The sequence below is a fragment of the Diabrotica virgifera genome, chromosome 3, assembly GCF_917563875.1.
Source record: "Diabrotica virgifera virgifera chromosome 3, PGI_DIABVI_V3a".
NCBI lineage: Eukaryota > Metazoa > Arthropoda > Insecta > Coleoptera > Chrysomelidae > Diabrotica > Diabrotica virgifera.
Window position 1 is genome coordinate 185,806,418 of NC_065445.1, and position 20,554 is coordinate 185,826,971.

Genomic DNA, 20,554 nt, shown 5'->3' on the forward strand with positions numbered 1-20,554 from the left:
GACGTTTTAAAAAAATATCGATAAAACAGGTATCGATCGAAGTCAAAAATACGTTTTAAAAAAATAAAAAAAGAATTTTGAGGTTATGTGTACACTTGACCTACGGGTCTATAAAAAATAGATATGTTTTTTAGAAGCCTCATAAAATTTTTAAATTAATTGCAACTTAATTAAATAAAAAAAAAATAGAAGAATTGTCGTTTTTGTGGAGGCAGGGAGAGAGGGTGGTGAGCTAAAAATGCGATGAGTCTTATTTTTTAATCACATATAAAGTAAAAAATGAAAAAAATTTTTAGGCTGTATCGATCTCAAAAAATATCATTAAGCCAACAAAAACCCTTATATAACTTAAAAAAACATGGTTTTTGGGGGGCTTGGGGGGTTTTGCCCAATTTTTGATAGTCCTAAAATACTCAGTTATTTCAAATTCTACATAATCTATTAACAAAACCTTGAGTTGATCTATGTTGCAGTCTATAAAATGGAGACAATCCCCAAAAACCCCCTAAAAAACAGTTTTCCGGATTTTTCAAGATGGCGCAGGTAACGGAAAAATCTGAAAAAAATCAGAGAGATAGCTTTTGATAAAATACACAAAATGCAAAAAAATTGGACCTGCAGCCCCCTCCAAAAAAAAGTTATAAGCTTTAAAAAAGTAAAAAAATTTTTTGAGGCTATGTAAACTCGACCCACGGGTCCATAAAAAATGGACATGTTTTGTAAAAGTCTCAGATACATGTGTGAATTTTTTGAAATTTTGAAATCAATTGCAACCCAACTAAAAAAAATTAAATCTAAAAATCTACCTTTTTGGCTGTGGGGGGAGGGGTAAGGGGGGTGGCGAGCTAAAAATCCGCGTTATCTCATTTTTTAATTGCATAGAACGTAAAAAAATAAAAATATTGAATTCTGGGAGTGAGGGCATTTTGCCTATCTTAACGGGGGGTACCCTTTACTGACATAAAAAGAAGAATGCAAGTAATTTGTTTAATTCAAAATACATTTTACTGCCCTCAGAAAATAGAAAAAAAACGTTTATTTGAAAAATAATCATTGCTCTTCGCTTAAATTAAATGTTCAAACTTTCAAGAGGAAGATGAGTGGCTGCTTTAATACTGAATTTAAACAAAAAGCAATATATATTTGTCAAATAAACATTATTTCCTGTTTTCTGATAGGAGTAAAATGTATTTTGAGTTAAATAAATTACACACATTTTTCCTTTTATATGTCAATAAATTTAATTCAAAAAAATTTTTTGGGCACCCTGTATAAATAATTATGTTAATGTTTATCTTACTGAATAGAGAATTGAATTACCTTTCAAATGAGCTATCACACGACCCCTATTCTCATTTAAAAAAATCGTAGATGACGTCATCACGCTCAGATGGGTGACGTTACTAGTATGATATAGATGCCAAAAAGTCGCAATTTAAAAATAAAAATTGTCCTGTTTCGGGATTTTTTTCAAAATCGTCCATTCTCGAGAAAATGAATTTATTCCAACCTTTAGGTGCTCACTGTATATGATTTTTTAACCTTCCTCAAATAACACGTAATTTTTTCATTTTTAAATAATTTATTTATGTAACAAGATTTATTAGAGAACTAAAACTAAAAATAGGTACAGTTCAACTGTCAACTGTCAAATAAACGTCAAATTGTTAATGTAAACATTGTTAAATAAGAATAACAATTTACTGTTTTTTATCATTCTGCAAAATACAGGGTGATCTATAAATAAACATTAAAATGTATAGGTAGTTACGTAATAGAAAAGAGAATATAATATAAGGCATCAATAATTTCATCGATGGCATACCATGACGTCACTTTTACTTTTACTCCCTAGAGAATAAAAGTACTTTGTATCCCTAGGGAGGAAAAGTACAACTTTGCTCCCTACAATGAGGCCAGGAAATATATACTTTGGGTAGACGTAGGTGGAAATAGCCACTTGTTTAACAAGGGAGCAAAGTGCTACTTTTCCTCCCGAGAATGAAGTTTACTGCCTGACGCATAGCAGAGAGCAGTAATCATTCAAGGGAGGAAAAGGCAGTTTACTCCCATGTTATACATATGATTTTTTCACCTTCCTCAAATAACAAGTCATTTTTTAATTTTTAAATAATTTATTTACGTAACTAACACAATTTATTAGAAAACTAAAACTAACAAGTAGGTACAGTATAACTGTCAACTGTCAAATATAAGTCAGTTTATTAATATACGCTCTGAGCTTCGCTGGTGTCGCTCCTAGCGGTTACTAATTCAACTTTCACCGGTAATTTTTAAATTTATTATTTAATTGTTATCGCTTAATATTTACAACGCTAAAAAGTAATTAAATTGTAATAGATTTTTTTAAGAATTTGCTAATAATTTTGACGTTCTATTGATGAAATATTAATTTCTTACTTCGGATACTTTCACAATTATCATGTAGATGGCGCCAAGATTAATTTATAATTACATATTACAGAACATTAAAAAACGCAAATTCAGTATTTAAAACGTAAGTATATTTAAGGTAAAAATATAAACCACAGCTTTGATCAACTAATATTTTTTATAATTAATGTTTTTAATTTTAATTTTAAATTAATCACTTTGACATTTATGTCAAATTTCCGGTAAACGTTTACAGACTTGTCACTACTGGCGCTCACGAATTTATAAATATCCCCTCTACGTACGAGCTCACAGCGTATAAACATTGTTAAATCAAAATAACAATTTACTGTGTTTACCATTCTGCAAAATATAGGATGTTCTAAAAATAAACGTTAAAATGTATAGATACTTACGTAATTGAAAAAAAAGAATATTGTATAGGGCGTCAATAAGTTATTTCATCAATGACATACCATGCCGTCACTTTTACTTTTACTCCCTAGGGAGTAAAAGTACTTTGTCTCCCAAGGGAGGAAAAGTACGACTTTGCTCCCTACAATCAGGTCTGTAAATGTATACTTTCTTTAGTTGTAGGTGGAAAAATACTTTTTCCACCTACCTCTAACGAAAGTATACTTTTCCGGACCTGATTGTAGGGAGCAAAGTTGTACTTTTCCTCCCTAGGGAGGAAAATATTTTTCCTCCCTAGGGAGGAAAAGTAAAAGTGACGTCATGGTATTTCATTCATGAAATATAACTTATTGACGCCCTGTACAATATCTATTTTCTATTACGTAAGTATCTATACATTTTAACGTTTATTTAAAAACACTCTGTATTTTGCAGAATGGTAAAAAACAGTAAATTGTTATTCTGATTTAACAATGTTTACATTAATAATTTGGCTTATATTTGACAGTTGACAGTTATATTGTACGTACTTGTTAGTTTTAGTTCTAATAAATTTTGTTGGTTAGTTACATAATAAATTAAGCAAAAATGAAAAAATGACTTATTATTTGAGGAAGGTGGAAAAACCATATGTATAACATGGGAGTAAAGTGCCTTTTCCTCCCTTGAATGATTACTGCCCTCCGCTACGCGTCGGGCAGTAAACTTCATTCTCGGGAGGAAAAGTAGCACTTTCCTCCCTTGTTATACAAATAGCTATTTTCTACGATCGTGCAAAAGTCTACTTTTCCGCACGCATTATAGTTTGGAAAGTTTTACTTTTCCGCACTGAATTTACATATTTACATGGAATTTTAAAGTGTGTGACGGGCCTTTTGACAATAGTTGCTTTGTTTGATATCGTTGCTATGACTTTAAAATATTAAAACCTGTATTGATATGCACCGTTCATTACTGCATAACAGGTATTTAGGCACCGCATTGACTTTAATCCTGGATTATTATAACTTATTAGCGTTAGTTTTTAATTCAATTAATTGATTAATATTTGGTCATTTTTTAAACGCTCGTAGAAAAAATATTGTTCCTAACTCTTGCAGAAAGTCCGCACTCGACTGCTTGCCAAACTCCGCTTCGCGTCGTTCGGCAAACTGCAATCGCGTTCGGAAAAGTATGACTTTCAGCAATAATAAGGAAAATAAATATTTCCACCTACCTCTACCGAAAGTATACTTTTCCGGACCTGTTTATAGGGAGCAAAGTTGTACTTTTCCTGCCTAGGGAGGAAAAGTAAAAGTGACGTGGTAACTTATTGACGCCCTGTACAGTACCTATTTTTTATTAAGTAAGTATCGATACATTTTAACGTTTATTTATAAAACAACCTGTATTTTGCAGAATGGTAAAAAACAGTAAATTGTTATTTTTATTTAACAATGTTTACGTTAATAATTTGACTTATATTTGACAGTTGACAGTTATATTGTACCTACTTGTTAGTTTTAGTTCTAATAAATGTTGTTGGTTAGTTACATAAATAAATTAAGTAAAAATGAAAAAATGACTTGTTATTTGAGGAAGGTGGAAAAACCATATATATAACATGGGAGTAAAGTGCCTTTTCCTCCCTTGAATGATTACTGCCCTCCGCTACGCGTCGGGCAGTAAACTTCATTCTCAGGAGGAAAAGTAGCACTTTCCTCCCTTGTTATACAAATAGCTATTTCCACCTACCTCTACCCAAATTCGTAATACGTTTCCTCTCTAGGGAGACAACGTACTTTTACTCCCTAGGGAGTAAAAGTAAAAGTGACGTCATGGTATGCCATCAATGAAATTATTGACGACTTATATTATAAGTATTCTATTTTCTATTACGTAAGTATCTATACATTTTAACGTTTATTTATAGATCGCCCTGTATTTTGCAGAATGATAAAAAACGGTAAATTGTTATTGTTATTTAACAGTGTTTACATTGATAATTTGACGTTTATTTGACAGTTGACAGTTATATTGTACCTACTTGTTAGCTTTAGTTCTCTAATAGGGCTTTTCATTCACATTCATTTGTTTTGAGCTTCTGTCATGTGTCACATAATATTAATATATCTACGTCATACGTTATTGGTATATAACAATGATACAAACCAGATACGTATGACGTTGATATACATATTAATATTATGTGACACATGACTTAGTTAGTTAGGTACGTAAATAAATTATTTAAAAATGAACAAATGACATGTTATTTGAGGAAGGTGGAAAAATCATATGTATAGCATGGGGGTAAAGTGACTTTTCCTCCGTTGAATGATTACTGCCCTCCGCTACGGGTCAGCAGTAAACTTCATTCTCAGGAAAAGCACTTTTTTTTGAGTGAATTTGATGGCCTTGGCCGAGCCAATTAGCCAGACATTTTGTTATTTTAAAAACAAACAAATTTGATTTTTCAATCAGAGGAATTTTTTCTGTATTTCTAACTCTAAATACATAACAAACTAACATTATTATCTACAATTATTATCTAAATAATACTCTGTTTTGGTTGTTCATTTTTTTTCGTAAATTTTTATTTTTTTTTTGTATTTTTTGTTGCATTTTTTTATATTGTTAATTTGTTTTTTTTTATTATTTTTTTTATTGTTATTTTTTATAAATTGTTTTTTTTTTACTACGCTAAGACGTAAACCCGATTCATCCTCGCGGAGGTTTACATCTTCTTAGTTTTTTTTTTTTTTATTTTTTCCGTTTTTTTTTCTTTTCTTTTCTCTTTTTTTGTTCTTTTCTTTTTTCAATTATAATATACAATAATTACTTAAATCTACAGGGTTTAAAACAAAATAACAACAAAACAAACATGTTTGTTTTGTTTTAACAAACATGCCTGCTTTGTTTTAACAAAATTTCTTAAATACAGGGTAAATTTTATTGCTACAATCTATATTTACAGTTTTTGATATGTTCGTAAATTGTTTTTAATATATTAATATCTTCAGAAAATATCAAATTGTTCAGGTAGACGGGAAGTGGAATTTTTAATATATTAAGATTATCATAAAATTTGTTTATATTTACTGATTGATGTGAACATTCGAGGAGAATATGTAGTAGATCACCTTCTTGTAGTAGAGCCCGAAAGTGACGTCAAGGCTGGTATGGGAATGCCGGCAAGAACTGGAAGAACTGGCCGAAAGAAATAGTGTAACTCTATTCTGGGTGCCAGGACACACCGGGATAGACGGTAATGAGAAAGCAGATGAGCTGGCAAGGAACGGTTCATCAACTTTATATTTTGGCCCAGAACCTGCTCTAGGAGTACATAAAACAATAATTAGGGGACAAGTCAGGGAATGGGTCAAAAACAAACACAAAGAATACTGGGGGAACGTACCTGGTCAGCGACACGGGAGGCCCTTAATAAGGGAACCCTCAAAACGGAGAGCTGAGGAACTAATAAAATTACATAGGAGTCAGCTCCGCATAATTACAGGTCTTCTCACGGGTCACTGTGCCCTATAAGGACACCTGAATAGAATTGGGCTGTACGAAGAGAACCTTAACTGCAGACTGTGCAATAGGGGAACTGAAACAGCACATCATGTACTGTACGAGTGTGAGGCTTTGGATCACAAAAGGCAGGCTATTTATGGACAACTAAAATTAAGTCCAGCAGAATATGCCACCCAACCCATGCTAGGGATGTACAATTTGGTACGTAGAACCAAGCTTGTGGATTGGGTGACATAAAAGGTAGGATGGTTGGCACAATAAGCCCATGAGGCTGCAGTGCCATCGGAGACATATGTCAGACGACTTCCAAAAAAAAAAAAAAAAAAAAAGATCACCTTCTTTTCCACACTCACAGTTAGGTGACTCTGTGAGACCCAAACTGTACATATGAAGGGGGGTAAGAGCATGATTACATCTCAATCTATTTATAACTCTTATGAAATGGCTATTTGATACAGAATGAAACCATCTTTTAATGGGAATTTCAGGCTGCATTTGTTTGTAATTACTACCAGTTCTCGTGTTTCGATAATACCTTTGCCAATTTTCTTTTTGGTGTCGTCTACTAATAATATCAATATCCGAAATGGGTAATAAGTTCATGGGAAGTTCTTCGCCTATTTCTAGGGCGGATTTGGCTAGCTTGTCTACTATTTCGTTACCCCTAATGCCTGCGTGTCCCTTTATCCATGAAATAATGATGTTTTTTCCTAAATTTGCAATTTTATTATAAAGAATCATAATTTCCAGTTCTATATGATTGAGTTGTTGATACTTATGTACGTTAGTTAGTCTATCAACGACACTCTTACTGTCCGTAAATATTATGCAGCTATAGGGTTCGTTACTAAATATGTGTCAAAGCAAAAAGTATCGCTATCATTTCAGCGGTTTATATCGATGATTCACAAGGCAATTTGAATAATTTTTTAAATCCACTTTCAATATTGATTATTGCACATCCTACTTTGTTTTGTATTTTGGATCCATCTGTATAGTAAAACTGATAATGTGGCCATTTATGAAGTATAAATGATTGAAAAACAGCTTTATTAAAAGTATTAATTTGTTTTGAGAAAATTTCTTCTAATACATGGGAATACATAGGTGAAACTTGATTTTCATAAGTATAGAAAATACTTCGGTATTGAGATATTTTCAAGTAACTATCAACAAGAAGGGGACATTTTTTCTTTGTCCAATATTTATGAGTTAGATCTAAAATTGATAACTTATGTATATCCTGCAGATAGTTTGTATTTTTCCTATGGTTCTAGTAATAAATTTATCAATTAAAAACTGTCGTCGAAATTCCAGGGGTGGTTCTATCGCCTCAACTTCCATTATATTAACGGGTGTAGACTTCAAATATCCAAGACAAAGTCGAAGACATTTATTTTTTTGTATTTCTAATTTATTCAAATGTGTGTTTGCAGCAGTTCCATACAGATGACAACTGTAATCGAAAATAGGACGAATCATAGTACGGTAAAATAAAAGTGCTATATTTGGATCGGCACCCCAATTAGTTCTACAAAAGGCTCTTAGAATATTCATTGCATTTTCAGACTTTTTTATGATATGATGTATGTGATCCTTCCATAACTTTGCTCCCTTGTTATACAAATAGTTAATTCTTTTCTAGTTGCTTCAGTTTTCATAAGTGTGTACCAAACATACCAGTCTTTCAAGAAGATATATGACGGAGAGAATTCCAAGTTAATGTATCAGATTAAACTGAAATGTATTTAGTTGTGTAAGTCGCTCTTTTGAAGATGGCTATTTTGAAAATTTATTATAAATTGAACGACTTTGTTGTTCTGAAGCTATTTTCTTGAGGCATTTTTGCAATTAACTAGTTTTGATGGGAAATAAGCCACACTTTTACAAAAAAAAAATGATTTTATTAACGTTTCGACGCCCACATCGGGTGTCGTTGTAACGCAACTCATAAATATTGGAAATATCATTTTAAAGTCTTCTACTTTAAAATGTATTATATATGTCTGAATTGCCGATATAAATGAGTCAGATTAAATAAATTATTAGAAGAATTTTTTTACCAAGCAACAACATTATTGTTTAATTCATTAATACTTTTTGTATTTTGACAACGACACCCGATTTGGGCGTCGAAACGTTAATAAAATCATTTTTTTTGTAAAATTGTGGCTTATTTCCCATCAAAACTAGTTAATTTAACGAGTTTGTTGTTATTTTTGAAGTAAATCTTTATTTTACATTATATTATTGTATTTGTATATTAAACGTCAGTTTACATTATGTTGATTTAATGTTAATGATGTAATATTTAATGGGCATAAAATTTAGGTTTTGTATTATAATGATGTGATGAAAATACCTACTATCTTCACAGTCTAATTGTCAATCTGAGCTAATTTGTGTTTTTATTACTATTTTACACACCAACGATCTTAACTAATTAGTTATTTCAATATAATTTAATATTTCTATTGGGAATAAGTCACAATTTTACTTTAAAACTATTTTATTTGATGTTTCGATTTCTACTTATCGTTTCCGTTCGGCATATTCTTGAAAACTTATTATGTATAAACGACAAAAGATAATTATTTTTTAAGAAGACATTTATGTTAACACATGTTTTTCTTCTAAGAACGAATTTTGTTCGTTAGAACAAGTAATTGTGGCTCTATCGTATAAGGATTTAATGATTCACTTTTTTACATTTATGTTGAATTAGATATCTCTTGGTGTGTGTTGGTTTTCTATACACCTGAGTCTCATATCCAGTATCCTTCTTTAAAATTAAAACATCGAGGAAAGTTAGTGTTTTATTATATTCTTTTTCCATTGTAGGTAATAGTTTTTTATGTAGTCAGTAAAGTTACTCTTTATCGAACGTGTCTGATATTATGAGACGAGCGAGCCTAGCGAGCGAGGCGAATAACAGACGAGTTCGATAAAGAGTTTTTATCGCCAGAATTAATCGGTTTAAATTTCAACTAAACAGCTGTGTTTCAGCGCTTGTAAACTATGTTTAGTCTGGTGAATGGTATTTTTCTATTTGACACTTTCATAGTTGGTTTTGTTTGTGTTCTCACCTGTTTTATGAACTTAACCTAAAACGAGATTCGTTGTTTCTGTTTATTTATATCATGTTATCGCTCACCGATAACTTAGACTAAAAAAATTTAGTTCAAGAATGGATAATATACTACCTTTATTGTTGTTTGATAATAAAATGAACAAGAAATAATTTTTAGTGCTGTTGTGCTGGACTTGGCAGAACCATTGGATGATGTATTCTCATCATAAAGAAATAATAATGTCACGAGAAATATGAATTATGTTGAAAATATTGTTCCTCAATACACATATTTACAATTTCGTGAACATAGACAATTACGTATCTCCTCAGTTTCAATTACTTTATAATTAAAACCATTATAAAAGTAAATATTTTCAAATAAGCGCGCCATACAATATATTTTTTAAACACGTTCAATATTAAACCGATGCAAATCCTACGTTGAATAAAATGGCGACCGCTTCGTCGTTGAAGTTTAGCCTAAATTGACATTGACTTTCACCCGAAAAATCTTAAACAGTTTCAAAACGCTGACACAGGGCACTGGTCTGGTGAACGCACCCGTCGTATGCTCTTCAATTTTGATGGATGAAACCATCGAAAGCTTCAGCAAACGAACTGGATACATAATAGGAAACAAGGAAGTAAAAATATGCTGTTACGCAGACGACGCAATACTGATAGCCCAAGATCAAGATAGTGGCAAAGACTAGTCTACAGTTTTAACATAAGAGCAAAAGAATTAAATATAATAATTTCAGAGTAGTGAAGACATTAGAAGAAAATGTAACGTAAAATGTTTAAATAAATGGACACTAAACAGAAAAAAAAACAATGGAATAATCACACAAGCACATAAGATGTGTCGGCCTACCGCGCAAAAGATAGAATGACAACCTTCCATCAGTGCCGGATTTACCACTAGGCCGACTAGACCGCGACCTAGGGCCGCAAGCAAAAGGGGGCCGCAGCGTTTTGTAAAAAAAAACTTTTTTGGTAAAAAAATGTAACTACATACATACATACATAATCGATTGCCTCTTTTACCACTAGGTGTCGAGGATTCCTCCTTTATATAATACTCTCTGCAAATTTACGCCACTTCTTCCTATCTGCTGCTAAAACTTTTGCTTCTTGCCACGATGTTCCTCTTTTCTTAAGTATTTCGTTTACACTAGTGTTCCAGCTTTTCCTTGGTCTGCCCCTCGTGCTTTTACCCACTGCTTTGGCCTCCCATGTCATTTTCACTTGTCTGTCGCCACTCATTCTTATCATGTGTCCAGTCCATTTTAACTTCTTTTCTTCAACTCTTTCGTTGAGCGATTTTACCTGTAATTCATGTCTTATATCTTCGTTTCTTCTTTTATCTAATCTTCTTGCTCCCACCACTTTTCTTAAGTATCTCATTTCTGTAGCTTGTAATCTTTTTCTTTGCCTCTCATTGAGTACCCAGTTTTCTGCCCCATATATTGTAATTGGCATGTGTACGGTTTTATATATTGTCATTTTGCTTTTTCTCGATATTTCTTTTTTGTTAAGGAAATTTTTATACAGTGAATAATAAGTTCTCCTTGCCAATTTTATTCTGTTTCAAAAAAATTTTACTAATTGAATTGAAATCAGTAAACAATTTTTCAAATAAGAGAATGGCTATTCTACTAAACACGTGGTACGGTATTTTACAACGTTTTGACAAGAGTAGCAAAACATTAACTGCTACAGACTTGAATGTGACTTGCAACTTACAAATCTCTAAAGGAGTACGCATTGAGTCTGAGAGACAACTTTGATTCCTATGAAAAAAAGAGGAAAAGAGTTGTCTATAAATGAAACCTATATTCTTGAAATAAAAAGACGCCCGAAAAAAAAGCTCTTCCTGGCTAAGACAAAGAAGATAAATCCACTGAACCCCACTTTAATGGCAAAGAAAACTTAAAGATTCAATGTTGTAATTGACACGCTTTATTCAGAATAATTGAATGGAAGGTCCGAAGTTTATTTCAGTCTTAATGAAGAATATGCATTTAAAACAACTTATCATCAATTTCCAATGAAGAAATTGGGGTAAACGTTTCTGTTTTGACTAAAAGGTATCGAATCGACATAGATGGCGACTTTAGAGACGAGTGTTTACAGTTCAAAGGCTTTGTTGAAGGTATATTTGATGAAGAAAGAGACTCATGACAACAAGATTACCAAGCCTCCGAGTAATACACTTTTGGAGTATGTATCTGAAAATAATTCATGAGAAACAGTTAACAACATTATTTCCGAATATGGACACGGCTTTGCGCATTCTACTATGCATGATGACATCTAATGCATCTGGAGAAAGATCATTCAGCGTGTTGAAAAGAATCAAAAACTACTTGAGTAACTCGACTTCTGACGAAGGTTCTAGATTGTCTAGTTCGGCCAGTTTTGTTTCAAATGCTGAGCATTTTCAAGCCTTAGACTTTAAATATTTGATTAAAGATTTTGCAGCCAAAGAAGCTAGAAAAGTGAGTTCTTAGAGTTTAGATAGATATTTATTATAAGAGAATAATGAATAATGAATTGAATGATCTAGAAGTTTATTTGTTGTATTCTTAAATATTTTTATTTTTCAGTATCGTAGCCTATTACTAGTACAGTTCATATTATTTTGCTTGTTCTTTTACTTATAATGTCTTTTCAACTCAGCTTTTTTTAGTTTTTTGTTGTCATATATGCTTTTCCCTCCGAATGAAACAAATGGTATTTAATTTGAACAGTTAACCGCAATACTAATTATTTAGAATATAATCATTTTAGCAATATTAATAATTTTACAAATAACTGCTGTTTGCTAACATTTTGAATTATATATTTTCTATCTTCTTCTTAAGGTGCCTTCTCCATTACTGAAGGTTGGCTATAACTACAGCAAATTGTTCTCTATCTTGAGCGGTTCTTAGTATCGAATGTGTGTCCATGCCTGTCCAGTCCCTCACGTTCTTCAGCCAGGAGCATTTTCTTCTTCCTGAACCTCTTCCTCCTTCCACTTTTCCTTCCATTATGAGTCGTAAAAAGTTGTATCTTTCTCCTATGTAAATTATTTCCTAGATAACTCGTTATTCTGTTTTTTACAATATTTAAGAATTCTCTCTCAGTCTCCATTCTTCTTAGCACCTCGTTGTTGGTCACGTGATCTGTCCAAGAGATCTTCAACATCCTTCGAAAAACCAACATCTCAAAGGCTTCTATAAATATAGAATTCTTTCTTTAAATTTTCTTTTTCGAAATTTCTATAAATATAGAAATTGTTAGAGCTGTTTTGGAGTTTTAGCCAAAGCAAACCAAGATTATTTAATTAGTAAATACATTTCAACCTATTTATGTCCGTATTCAAATAGAACATTAGAGGCATTTTTATTCATTTATGTTATACTTTGTATTACGAATTTTAAAAAGTAAAATTAAAATAAACGTTTTAATTATTATTATTATTATTAAGTCTTTATGTTTTAATTACATAATCGTGAAGTTATCGGGGGCCGCTCGGGGTAATTTGGCCTAGGGCCGCAAATACCCTAAATCCGGCACTGCCTTCCATAGAAGTCTAAATCCGCCAATGAACAAACAGAATTGCTTATAAAGAGCAAGAAGAAGAAGAAGAAAAACTTTGTTTTGTTTATTTTAAAAGTCTTATCTAATGGTAGATACATTTGTAAATTTAAACTGTATATGTCAAAACTTACTAAAATATTTGAATTAAATTCAATATTCAATTGGTTTAAAAAATGTTAAATTTTGAATGAGTCAGATTGAATGAATGAATAAATGACTCGGATAAAATTAAATTATTAGTACAATTGTTTTAAGAACAAATAAAATTTGTTTAATTTATTAATATTTTGTATTTTGTGAACGACCTGACAAAGTAAAACTGTGGCTTATTCTCAATAAAAATAGTAAATTATTAGTGACTTTGGATAAAAGTGGATTATGTTAAAATCTTTGATACAACTAAATTTTTGGATGTCAAATCTCTACAAATCTAAATAAACAAACGTAACTGACTTTTAAACTACCTCGTATAATATTGCAAAATCCTATATTGCAAAAACGAGAACATTGAGAAGGTCGAAAAATGTAAAAATATATAGGGTGTTTCGTTACAAAAAGAAAATTTGAAAATAGTTTCAAATTCTGGAAAATATGTTTTCCTGGAAGGATAAAAGAATTCTTGTGGAAGAAGAATATTTAAATAAACTTTGCTTTCCAGATGGCATAGCGGATGGCTTAACAGAAGCTAAATACATGCTTAAAACATTTATTGCAGCAACAGGAAAAGTTGGATTAAAAATTAATGAAGGCCAAACCAAAATGTTGACCATTAACATCAAGATCCAGCAAAAACAATTCTCAGTCAAAAATTTACATATTTTTGGCAAGAAGAAGTAAAAAATCATAAAGACGTGGCGTGGGACCTACCTATGGTAAATTAAGATACAGCCTGATTTATTCATCACAAGTTATGTGTGATGGCAGTCAAATTTATAACCAAATAAATAATGTATCTTTTTTTTTTAATTTTGCTAAAATTTAAATTTGTTAAAAAGTTTTGTTGATTTCACAAACTATTTTAAAACAAACTTAATTTGAAAACTACCAATAAATAAAAACCGTGAAGAAAATAGAAAAAATATCCACGAGATAGAAAAAGTGAAATCTTCCAAAAAATATAAAGAATTACCTTACTTAATTGAAATAAACCACAAAAAAGAGATAAATAGTAGATTAGCGAAATGAACGACAGAAGGATATATTATTAATAACTTGCATCTTCGTATTATCAGGGAAAAAGATAAAATACAATTTTTTCTCAAGATCCACAGGAGCCAATGGAAAACAAGTAATTTGTCTAATAAGGAAACATACATAAAAATTATATTATTCATCGTTTAGTTCAAATAAATTCATAATAATTATAGTAGAAGATCCGTTATAAGGTCAACCAGGACCGAGCTGTTTAATGGATAAAAATTATTGGCTATGCAATTTAATATATTAGACTAAGAGCCGCTATAGGTGAAAATTCTTAATCATTTTAGGCACGACGGGACCCTATAACTTAAATAGTAGACCCTAAAAGAAAACGTTTGAGCACTGTGCCGTCACTTTTCAGTGGCACATGCGTCTACAGTGGCGCATCAAACTTTCCACTTATGGACGGGATACATAAATTAAAAAATACCCTCCCTCATTAGCAGAATTTAATTTTTTTCATTTTTTTAAGTTTTATGTGATTAAGACATAAGATTCATCGTAATTTTAACCCACCACCCCCTTCTTCCTGCCCCCACCATCAAAAACTTTATTTTTCGATTTTATTTTTTTTTTTTGGAGGATGCAATCAATTTTAAAATTTCAAAAAATTTACACGCATAGTTAAGGCTTTTATAAAACACTTCTATTTTTTATAGACCTGTAGGTTGAATGTGCATAACCTCAAAAAAATTAAAAAAATTTTTTTTTTTTTGAAAAAAAGTATATAACTTTTTTTTGGGGATAGCTGCAGATCTAATTTTTTCTTAGTCGTGTGTATTTTATCAAACACTATATTTCTGATTTTTTTCAGATTTTTCTGTAACTTTAGTCACCTTCAAAAATCCAAAAAACTGTTTTTTAAGGGGGTTTTGGGGGGTTTGAACGTGTTTTTCTGATTTTTAAATATTCTAAAGAACTCAGTTACTTCAAGTTAAATATAACCTATAAAAACAAAATTGATTTGATATATTATGAAGTCTATAAAATAGGGAATCCCCCAAAACCCCCAAAAAACAGTTTTTCGGATTTTTGAAGGTGGGGAGACTTACGGAAAAATCTGAAAAAAAATTAAAAATATAGTGCTTGATAAAACACATAAGATTAAGAAAAAATTAGACCTGCAGCTATTCCTCTAAAAAAGTTATACGCTTTTTTGAAAAAAAAAAATTTCTTTTAATTTTTTGAGGTTATGTACACTCTACCTATGGGTCTATAAAAAATAGGCATGTTTTATAAAAGTCTCAACTATGCGTGTGAATTTTTTGAAATTTTAAAATTTATTGTATCCCACCAAAAAAAAAATAAAAACGAAAAATGAAGTTTTTGATGGTGGGGGCAGGGGGAAGGGGGTGGTGGGTTAAAATCACGATGAATCCTATGTGTTAGTTACATAGAACTTAAAAAAATAAAAAAAATAATTCTGTTAGTAAGTTCTGTTAACTTTTAATTTATTTATCCCGTCCATAAGTGGAAAGTTTGATGCGCCACTGTCGACGCATGTGCCACTGAAAAGTGACGGCACAGTTTTCAAACGTTTTCTTTTAAGTTCTACTATTTAAGTTATAGGGTCCCATCGTGCCTAAAATGATTAAGAAATTTCACCTATAGCGGCTCTTAGTCTATATTAATAATTACAAAAAATAGGGGGTGTCAGATTTAATTTTGTTTAGACTAAAATGACTTTTTTTATAAGTAAAAAAACATTTGACACGGGCAAATATTATTTTAGAATTTTTCGATCATTCTAAACAAAAAAGATCGTTTGTAATGTTTCTATTAAGTTGATCGTTTTAGAGTTATAAACAATTTAAAACTGAAAAAGAACGAATGTTGACGATTTTCAAGACTCAAAAACACAAGTAAAAGATATAATTTTTGTAATCATCAAGTAATTAAATTCAAGTTCAAACCTTCTTCGATCAGATTCCGATAAGAATTTTTGCCATGTTTTATTTAAAATATATATTTTTTTAGTTGTTAATGACAAGGTTTCCTATGGGAAGACGGGCATCGGGAATTAACAACTAAAAAACAATATTTGAAAATGAAATAAGTCCAAAGTACTTATCAAGAACTGATAGAATGAGATTGATTGAACTTGAATTTAAGTACTTCGTAATTTTAGAATGATATTTTTTACTAATGTTTTTGAGCCTTGAAAATCGTCATCTTTCCTTCTCTTTTTCAGTTTTAAATTGTTTATAATTCAAAAACGATCAAGCTAAGAGAAAAATTAAAACCTTTTTGTTTAGAATCATCCAAAAAATCTGAAATAAGTAGTAAATTCCCGGGTCAAATTTTTTTTAGTTTATAAAACAAAGTCATTTTTAATTATTTATTAAATATAGCCAGAACAAAACTAGATCGGACACCACTTGTTTTTAGGCCTGGATCAAGCGTACCAAAAAAGTTTATTAATAGCAAGCTGAAAACTTGTTAATAGCTAAACGGTGTCTAGTCGGACAAACTTTGATGTCTGAGAAAACTGGAACAGGGAAAAATTTTAATTGTGGAACGTGATTTTAGTTGTGGAACGTGTCATGCTGGCTAGTTTATGCTTGTGAAAACTAGCAGGTTGTTTTTAAGTTTATTCAATAGCAAACTTTATACAATATATGAAAAAATATTTGTCCGACAAATATGTTGGGCGTTTTGATAAGTCCGACACCTAGAACATGTCAAATGACAGAATTTGTATTGGTGAAAATAGCAGTCTGACTTTTGCATGAGAGTTTAATGAAAGGGTAACAAATCAATTGGAAGTTCTGTCCGACAAAATAAATGGGACGTTTTCGTAGTCTGACGTTCGAAACCTGTATCTAACGTGTTCCACAATTAAAACTTCCCCTATTCCAATGTTCCCATACATCAAAGTTTGTCCGACTAGACACCGTTAAACTACTAACCAATTTTCAGCTTGCTATTAATAAAATTTTTTTGGTACGTGGGATCCAGGCTTATTTTTGTAATTGTTATCATACTAAATTACATATCCAATAATTTTTATCCATTAAACAGTTCTGTCCCAATCGACCTTATATCGTATCTTATACTAGATAATATTAAATATAAAATTTTTAACTCACCTACTTTTAATATAAATGATCAAAGACGCACAAGAAAGAATTGTCAACTACACAAACAGTTTACAATAAATGCACATTTTATTAGGATCGTTTCATTCATCCTTTGACAAGGTTTACTTTTGAAACAATTAACATTGCCTATATCCTTGAATCACATTCTTGTATACAACTAGCGGTCTAATCGAACTTGAATTTTTATTACGGTTTGAAATATGCGATTGCAGTGACTAGAGATATTGCTATTTTATTATAGTTTCCATGCTAATAAAATTGTTTGCTTAATTAATTTAAGTTTAAGATTTTTAATTAATTAAGCTAATTATTATTCACAGTGACCTCAATTTCACGTATAGTCAAAAAGGGTATTTCTTAAATTTTATCGCTTTTTCAAAAGAAGTAAGCTGATTAAAATAATATTATATATACAGGGTGTCCAGAAACTCTACCGACAAACGAAGACAGGATATTATTCAGATAATTTTAAGACAATTTAGCTCAACTCGCATAGTCCAAAAATGCTTCCCAAAGGAGCTAGAGCTCTTTGAAGATGGCATCTTGTAATTAGTTTTTCTTAAATAACTCCAGAACGCTTTAATTTAGAAAAAAAAATCGGTACGTATATTTATCTTCCAGAGATAAATTGATTCCATCCATTGCTAATTTCTAGTACCTATCATAGGCGTCCGTTTTGGGTGGGGCAACGGTTATTTTATCACATAACTTTTTTGTATTTAACTTTTAAGCATTTTTGACACTGGATTATTAAATTGTGAGGTATTCTAGTACTAAAAGGTACTCTTGTTTTAAGTCCGTAGGATACACGGTTTTCTAGAAAAATCGAATTGAAAATTTTTGGTTTTTTGAATTTGAATAAAAATTGAAAAAAAATTTCAAAAAAAACGGTGTATTTTATCAACCTAAAGCAAGAGTAACTTTTAGTTCTAGAATACCTCATAACTCATAACTTAATATTCTAGAGTCAAAAATGCTTAAAAATGAAAAACAAAAATGTTATGCGATAAAGTAACCGTTAACCTACCCAAAACGGACGCATATGACTCGTACTAGAAATTCGCAGTTAACGAAATCGATTCATCTCTGAAATATAAATAAACGTACCAGTTTTCAGATTTCTAAATTGTTTTATTTTGAAATTTTTTTTGAAAATTAAAAAAAAAGAAAAATTTTCAAATCGATTTTTCTAGAAAACGGTGTATCCTATAGACCTAAAACAAGAGTACCTTTTAGTTTTAGAATATCTCACAATTTAATAATCCAGAGTAAAAAATGCTTAAAAATTAAAGATAAAAAAGTTATGCGATAAAATAATTGTTGCCCTACCCAAAACGGACGCCTACGACCGGTACTATAAATTCGCAATGCATGGAGTCGACTTATCTCTGGAAGATAAATATGTTTACCAATTTTCGTTTTTCTCAATAGAAGCGTTCTGGAGTTATTTAAGAAAAACTACTTACAAGACGCCATCTTCAAAGAGCTCTAGCTCCTTTAGGAAGCATTTTCGGACTAGGTAAATTGGGTTAAAATATCTTAAAATTAATGAGAAATCTCCTGTCTTCGTTTGTCGGTAGAGTTTTTGGACACCCTGTATAAGGTTCTTGAACTCGTAAGTGCAGCATATAGATCTTCAGTGAAAGCGCGCCATAGAGGTCTATTTTGCGATAAAGTTCTTCATTTCATTCCAAGAGTTTCCTTGACCTCTTACGTGAAGTCCACCATGATTTCACCATGATGGATCTTGTGCCAGGCGACCTCTTTTTTTCTTTTTCCTTGGAGATTCCACTCTAGAGCAGTCTTTGCAATGATACTGTAGCTATGTTTTCGTAGTGTGTGACCGATCCAATTCCACTTTCTGGCCTTTATTTCATTTTCAACTTTTGATTCTGGACTTTTGGTCGTTCAGGTGTAGCAGATTTTTGTTTCGGATAATGTTAGTCCAGAAAATACGAACAATTATTCGTAAGTATTTATTAACAAAAACCTGCAGTTTGTCTGTATGGTTTTTTGTCGCTTTCCAGAGAATGATGATGTGGTTAATAGTAAACAGTATGTTATCTTCTTCTTCTTCTTCTTCCTTCTTGTATGTAGGCTTTAAAGTCGGTTTCTTCTTCAATATTAGCCTCCTAAATTATTTAAGTTATTGCACCATAATATATATTCGTCGGAGTATTTTCATATCTGTTGTTTCTAGTAGTCGTCTAGTTTTAGATGTGTCAGGTCTTGTCTCCGCCGTGTATGTCAATATTCGTCTAATTGCTGCTTTATAGATTCTTGCTTTTGTGTCTTGTCTTAGGTGTTTGTTCTTCCAGATTGTGTCTATTATAGTTTCCCGCCACTTTACTTGCTTTTAAGCTTTGTTGTCGTACTTCCTCTTCAACATCTCTGTATTTGGTTATATCTATTCCCAGATATTTAAACGTGGCTTCCTGCTTTATTATTTTCCCATCAATTTCGATTTTACATCGTAGTGGGTATTTAGATGTTGTCATACATTTGGTTTTTTTCTGCTGATATTATCATATTGTATTTCTTGGCTGTTGTATTGAAGATGTGTGTTAATCTTTGAAGATCGTCTTCTATCTCGGCGGTTATTTGGATTTCTTTGTTCCTCATTCTGTAACCATGACCTTTACGTACTGCTTCTATTATTTCGTCCATTATTATATTAAAGAGCAATGGGCTTAATGAGTCACCTTGTCTGACTCCGCTTTGTACTGGTATAAACTGCGTTATTTTTCCATTTATCTTTGCCTGTATTCGATTATGAAAATAGATGTTTTCGATGGTTTGTATAATATTGATTGGTACGTTTCTTCTATACAGTAAATGTAAGACGTCTTCGACTTGGATGTGATCGAAAGCCTTTGCCAGGTATATAAAACATAGATATGCTGGTTTATTGTACTCAATGGCCTTTTCTGTGATTTGTCTCAGTACAAATACGGCGTCTTCGCAGGATCTTCCGGATCTGAATCCTTGTTGCTCATCTGATAAAGTTGTTAGTTTGTACAGTATGTTGTCTATTGCATTATTTATTTTCATGCATCAACAATATCATCATTTCCTATTCAGGATAAGGCAAAGAGAATGATGATGTTGTTTAACAGAAAACAGTATGTTTTTATTGAATTATTTATTCTCATGCATTTTGTTCTATTAATATTGATTTTCAAACTTATTTTATTGGCTTCATTGGAAAGTGTTTCCAATTGGTCAGCCACATCTTGGAACCTTTGTCTCAAAAGGCAGATATCGACGT

At 31.4% G+C, this 20,554-nt stretch overlaps 2 protein-coding genes across 6 annotated transcripts in view; both read right to left on the reverse strand.

The window, feature by feature from the left end:
* LOC114328093 (proton-coupled amino acid transporter-like protein pathetic) overlaps nucleotides 1-20,554 on the reverse strand; it is a 275,550-nt gene that overhangs the window by 173,892 nt on the left and 81,104 nt on the right. The window contains exon 1 of one of the 5 annotated variants that reach the window (XM_028276854.2): nucleotides 17,275-17,364. The exons of 3 other annotated variants lie outside the window; for them this stretch is intronic. The gene's annotated coding sequence lies outside the window, so the exon portion shown is untranslated. Of the gene's footprint in view, nucleotides 1-17,274; nucleotides 17,365-20,554 lie in introns of those variants that run through there. One more of the 5 variants, XM_028276855.2, reaches the window with a different exon arrangement.
* Nucleotides 5,574-7,307, reverse strand: LOC126881464 (uncharacterized). Its single transcript, XM_050645742.1, has 2 exons — nucleotides 6,660-7,307; nucleotides 5,574-5,930 (listed from the first exon to the last, which is right to left on the reverse strand). Exons 1-2 carry the CDS (start codon nucleotides 7,063-7,065, stop codon nucleotides 5,746-5,748), a joined length of 591 nt encoding a protein of 196 aa, XP_050501699.1. The 5' UTR covers nucleotides 7,066-7,307; the 3' UTR covers nucleotides 5,574-5,745.

Excerpts from the sequence above, each read along its gene's own strand:
- LOC126881464 (XM_050645742.1), bottom strand. The coding sequence starts at position 7,065 with ATGATTCTTTATAATAAAATTGCAAATTTAGGAAAAAACATCATTATT. Across the intron at positions 5,931-6,659 it reads CTGTGAGTGTGGAAAAGAAG|GTGATCTACTACATATTCTC; the intron begins GTGATCTTTTTT and ends TACTACAAGAAG.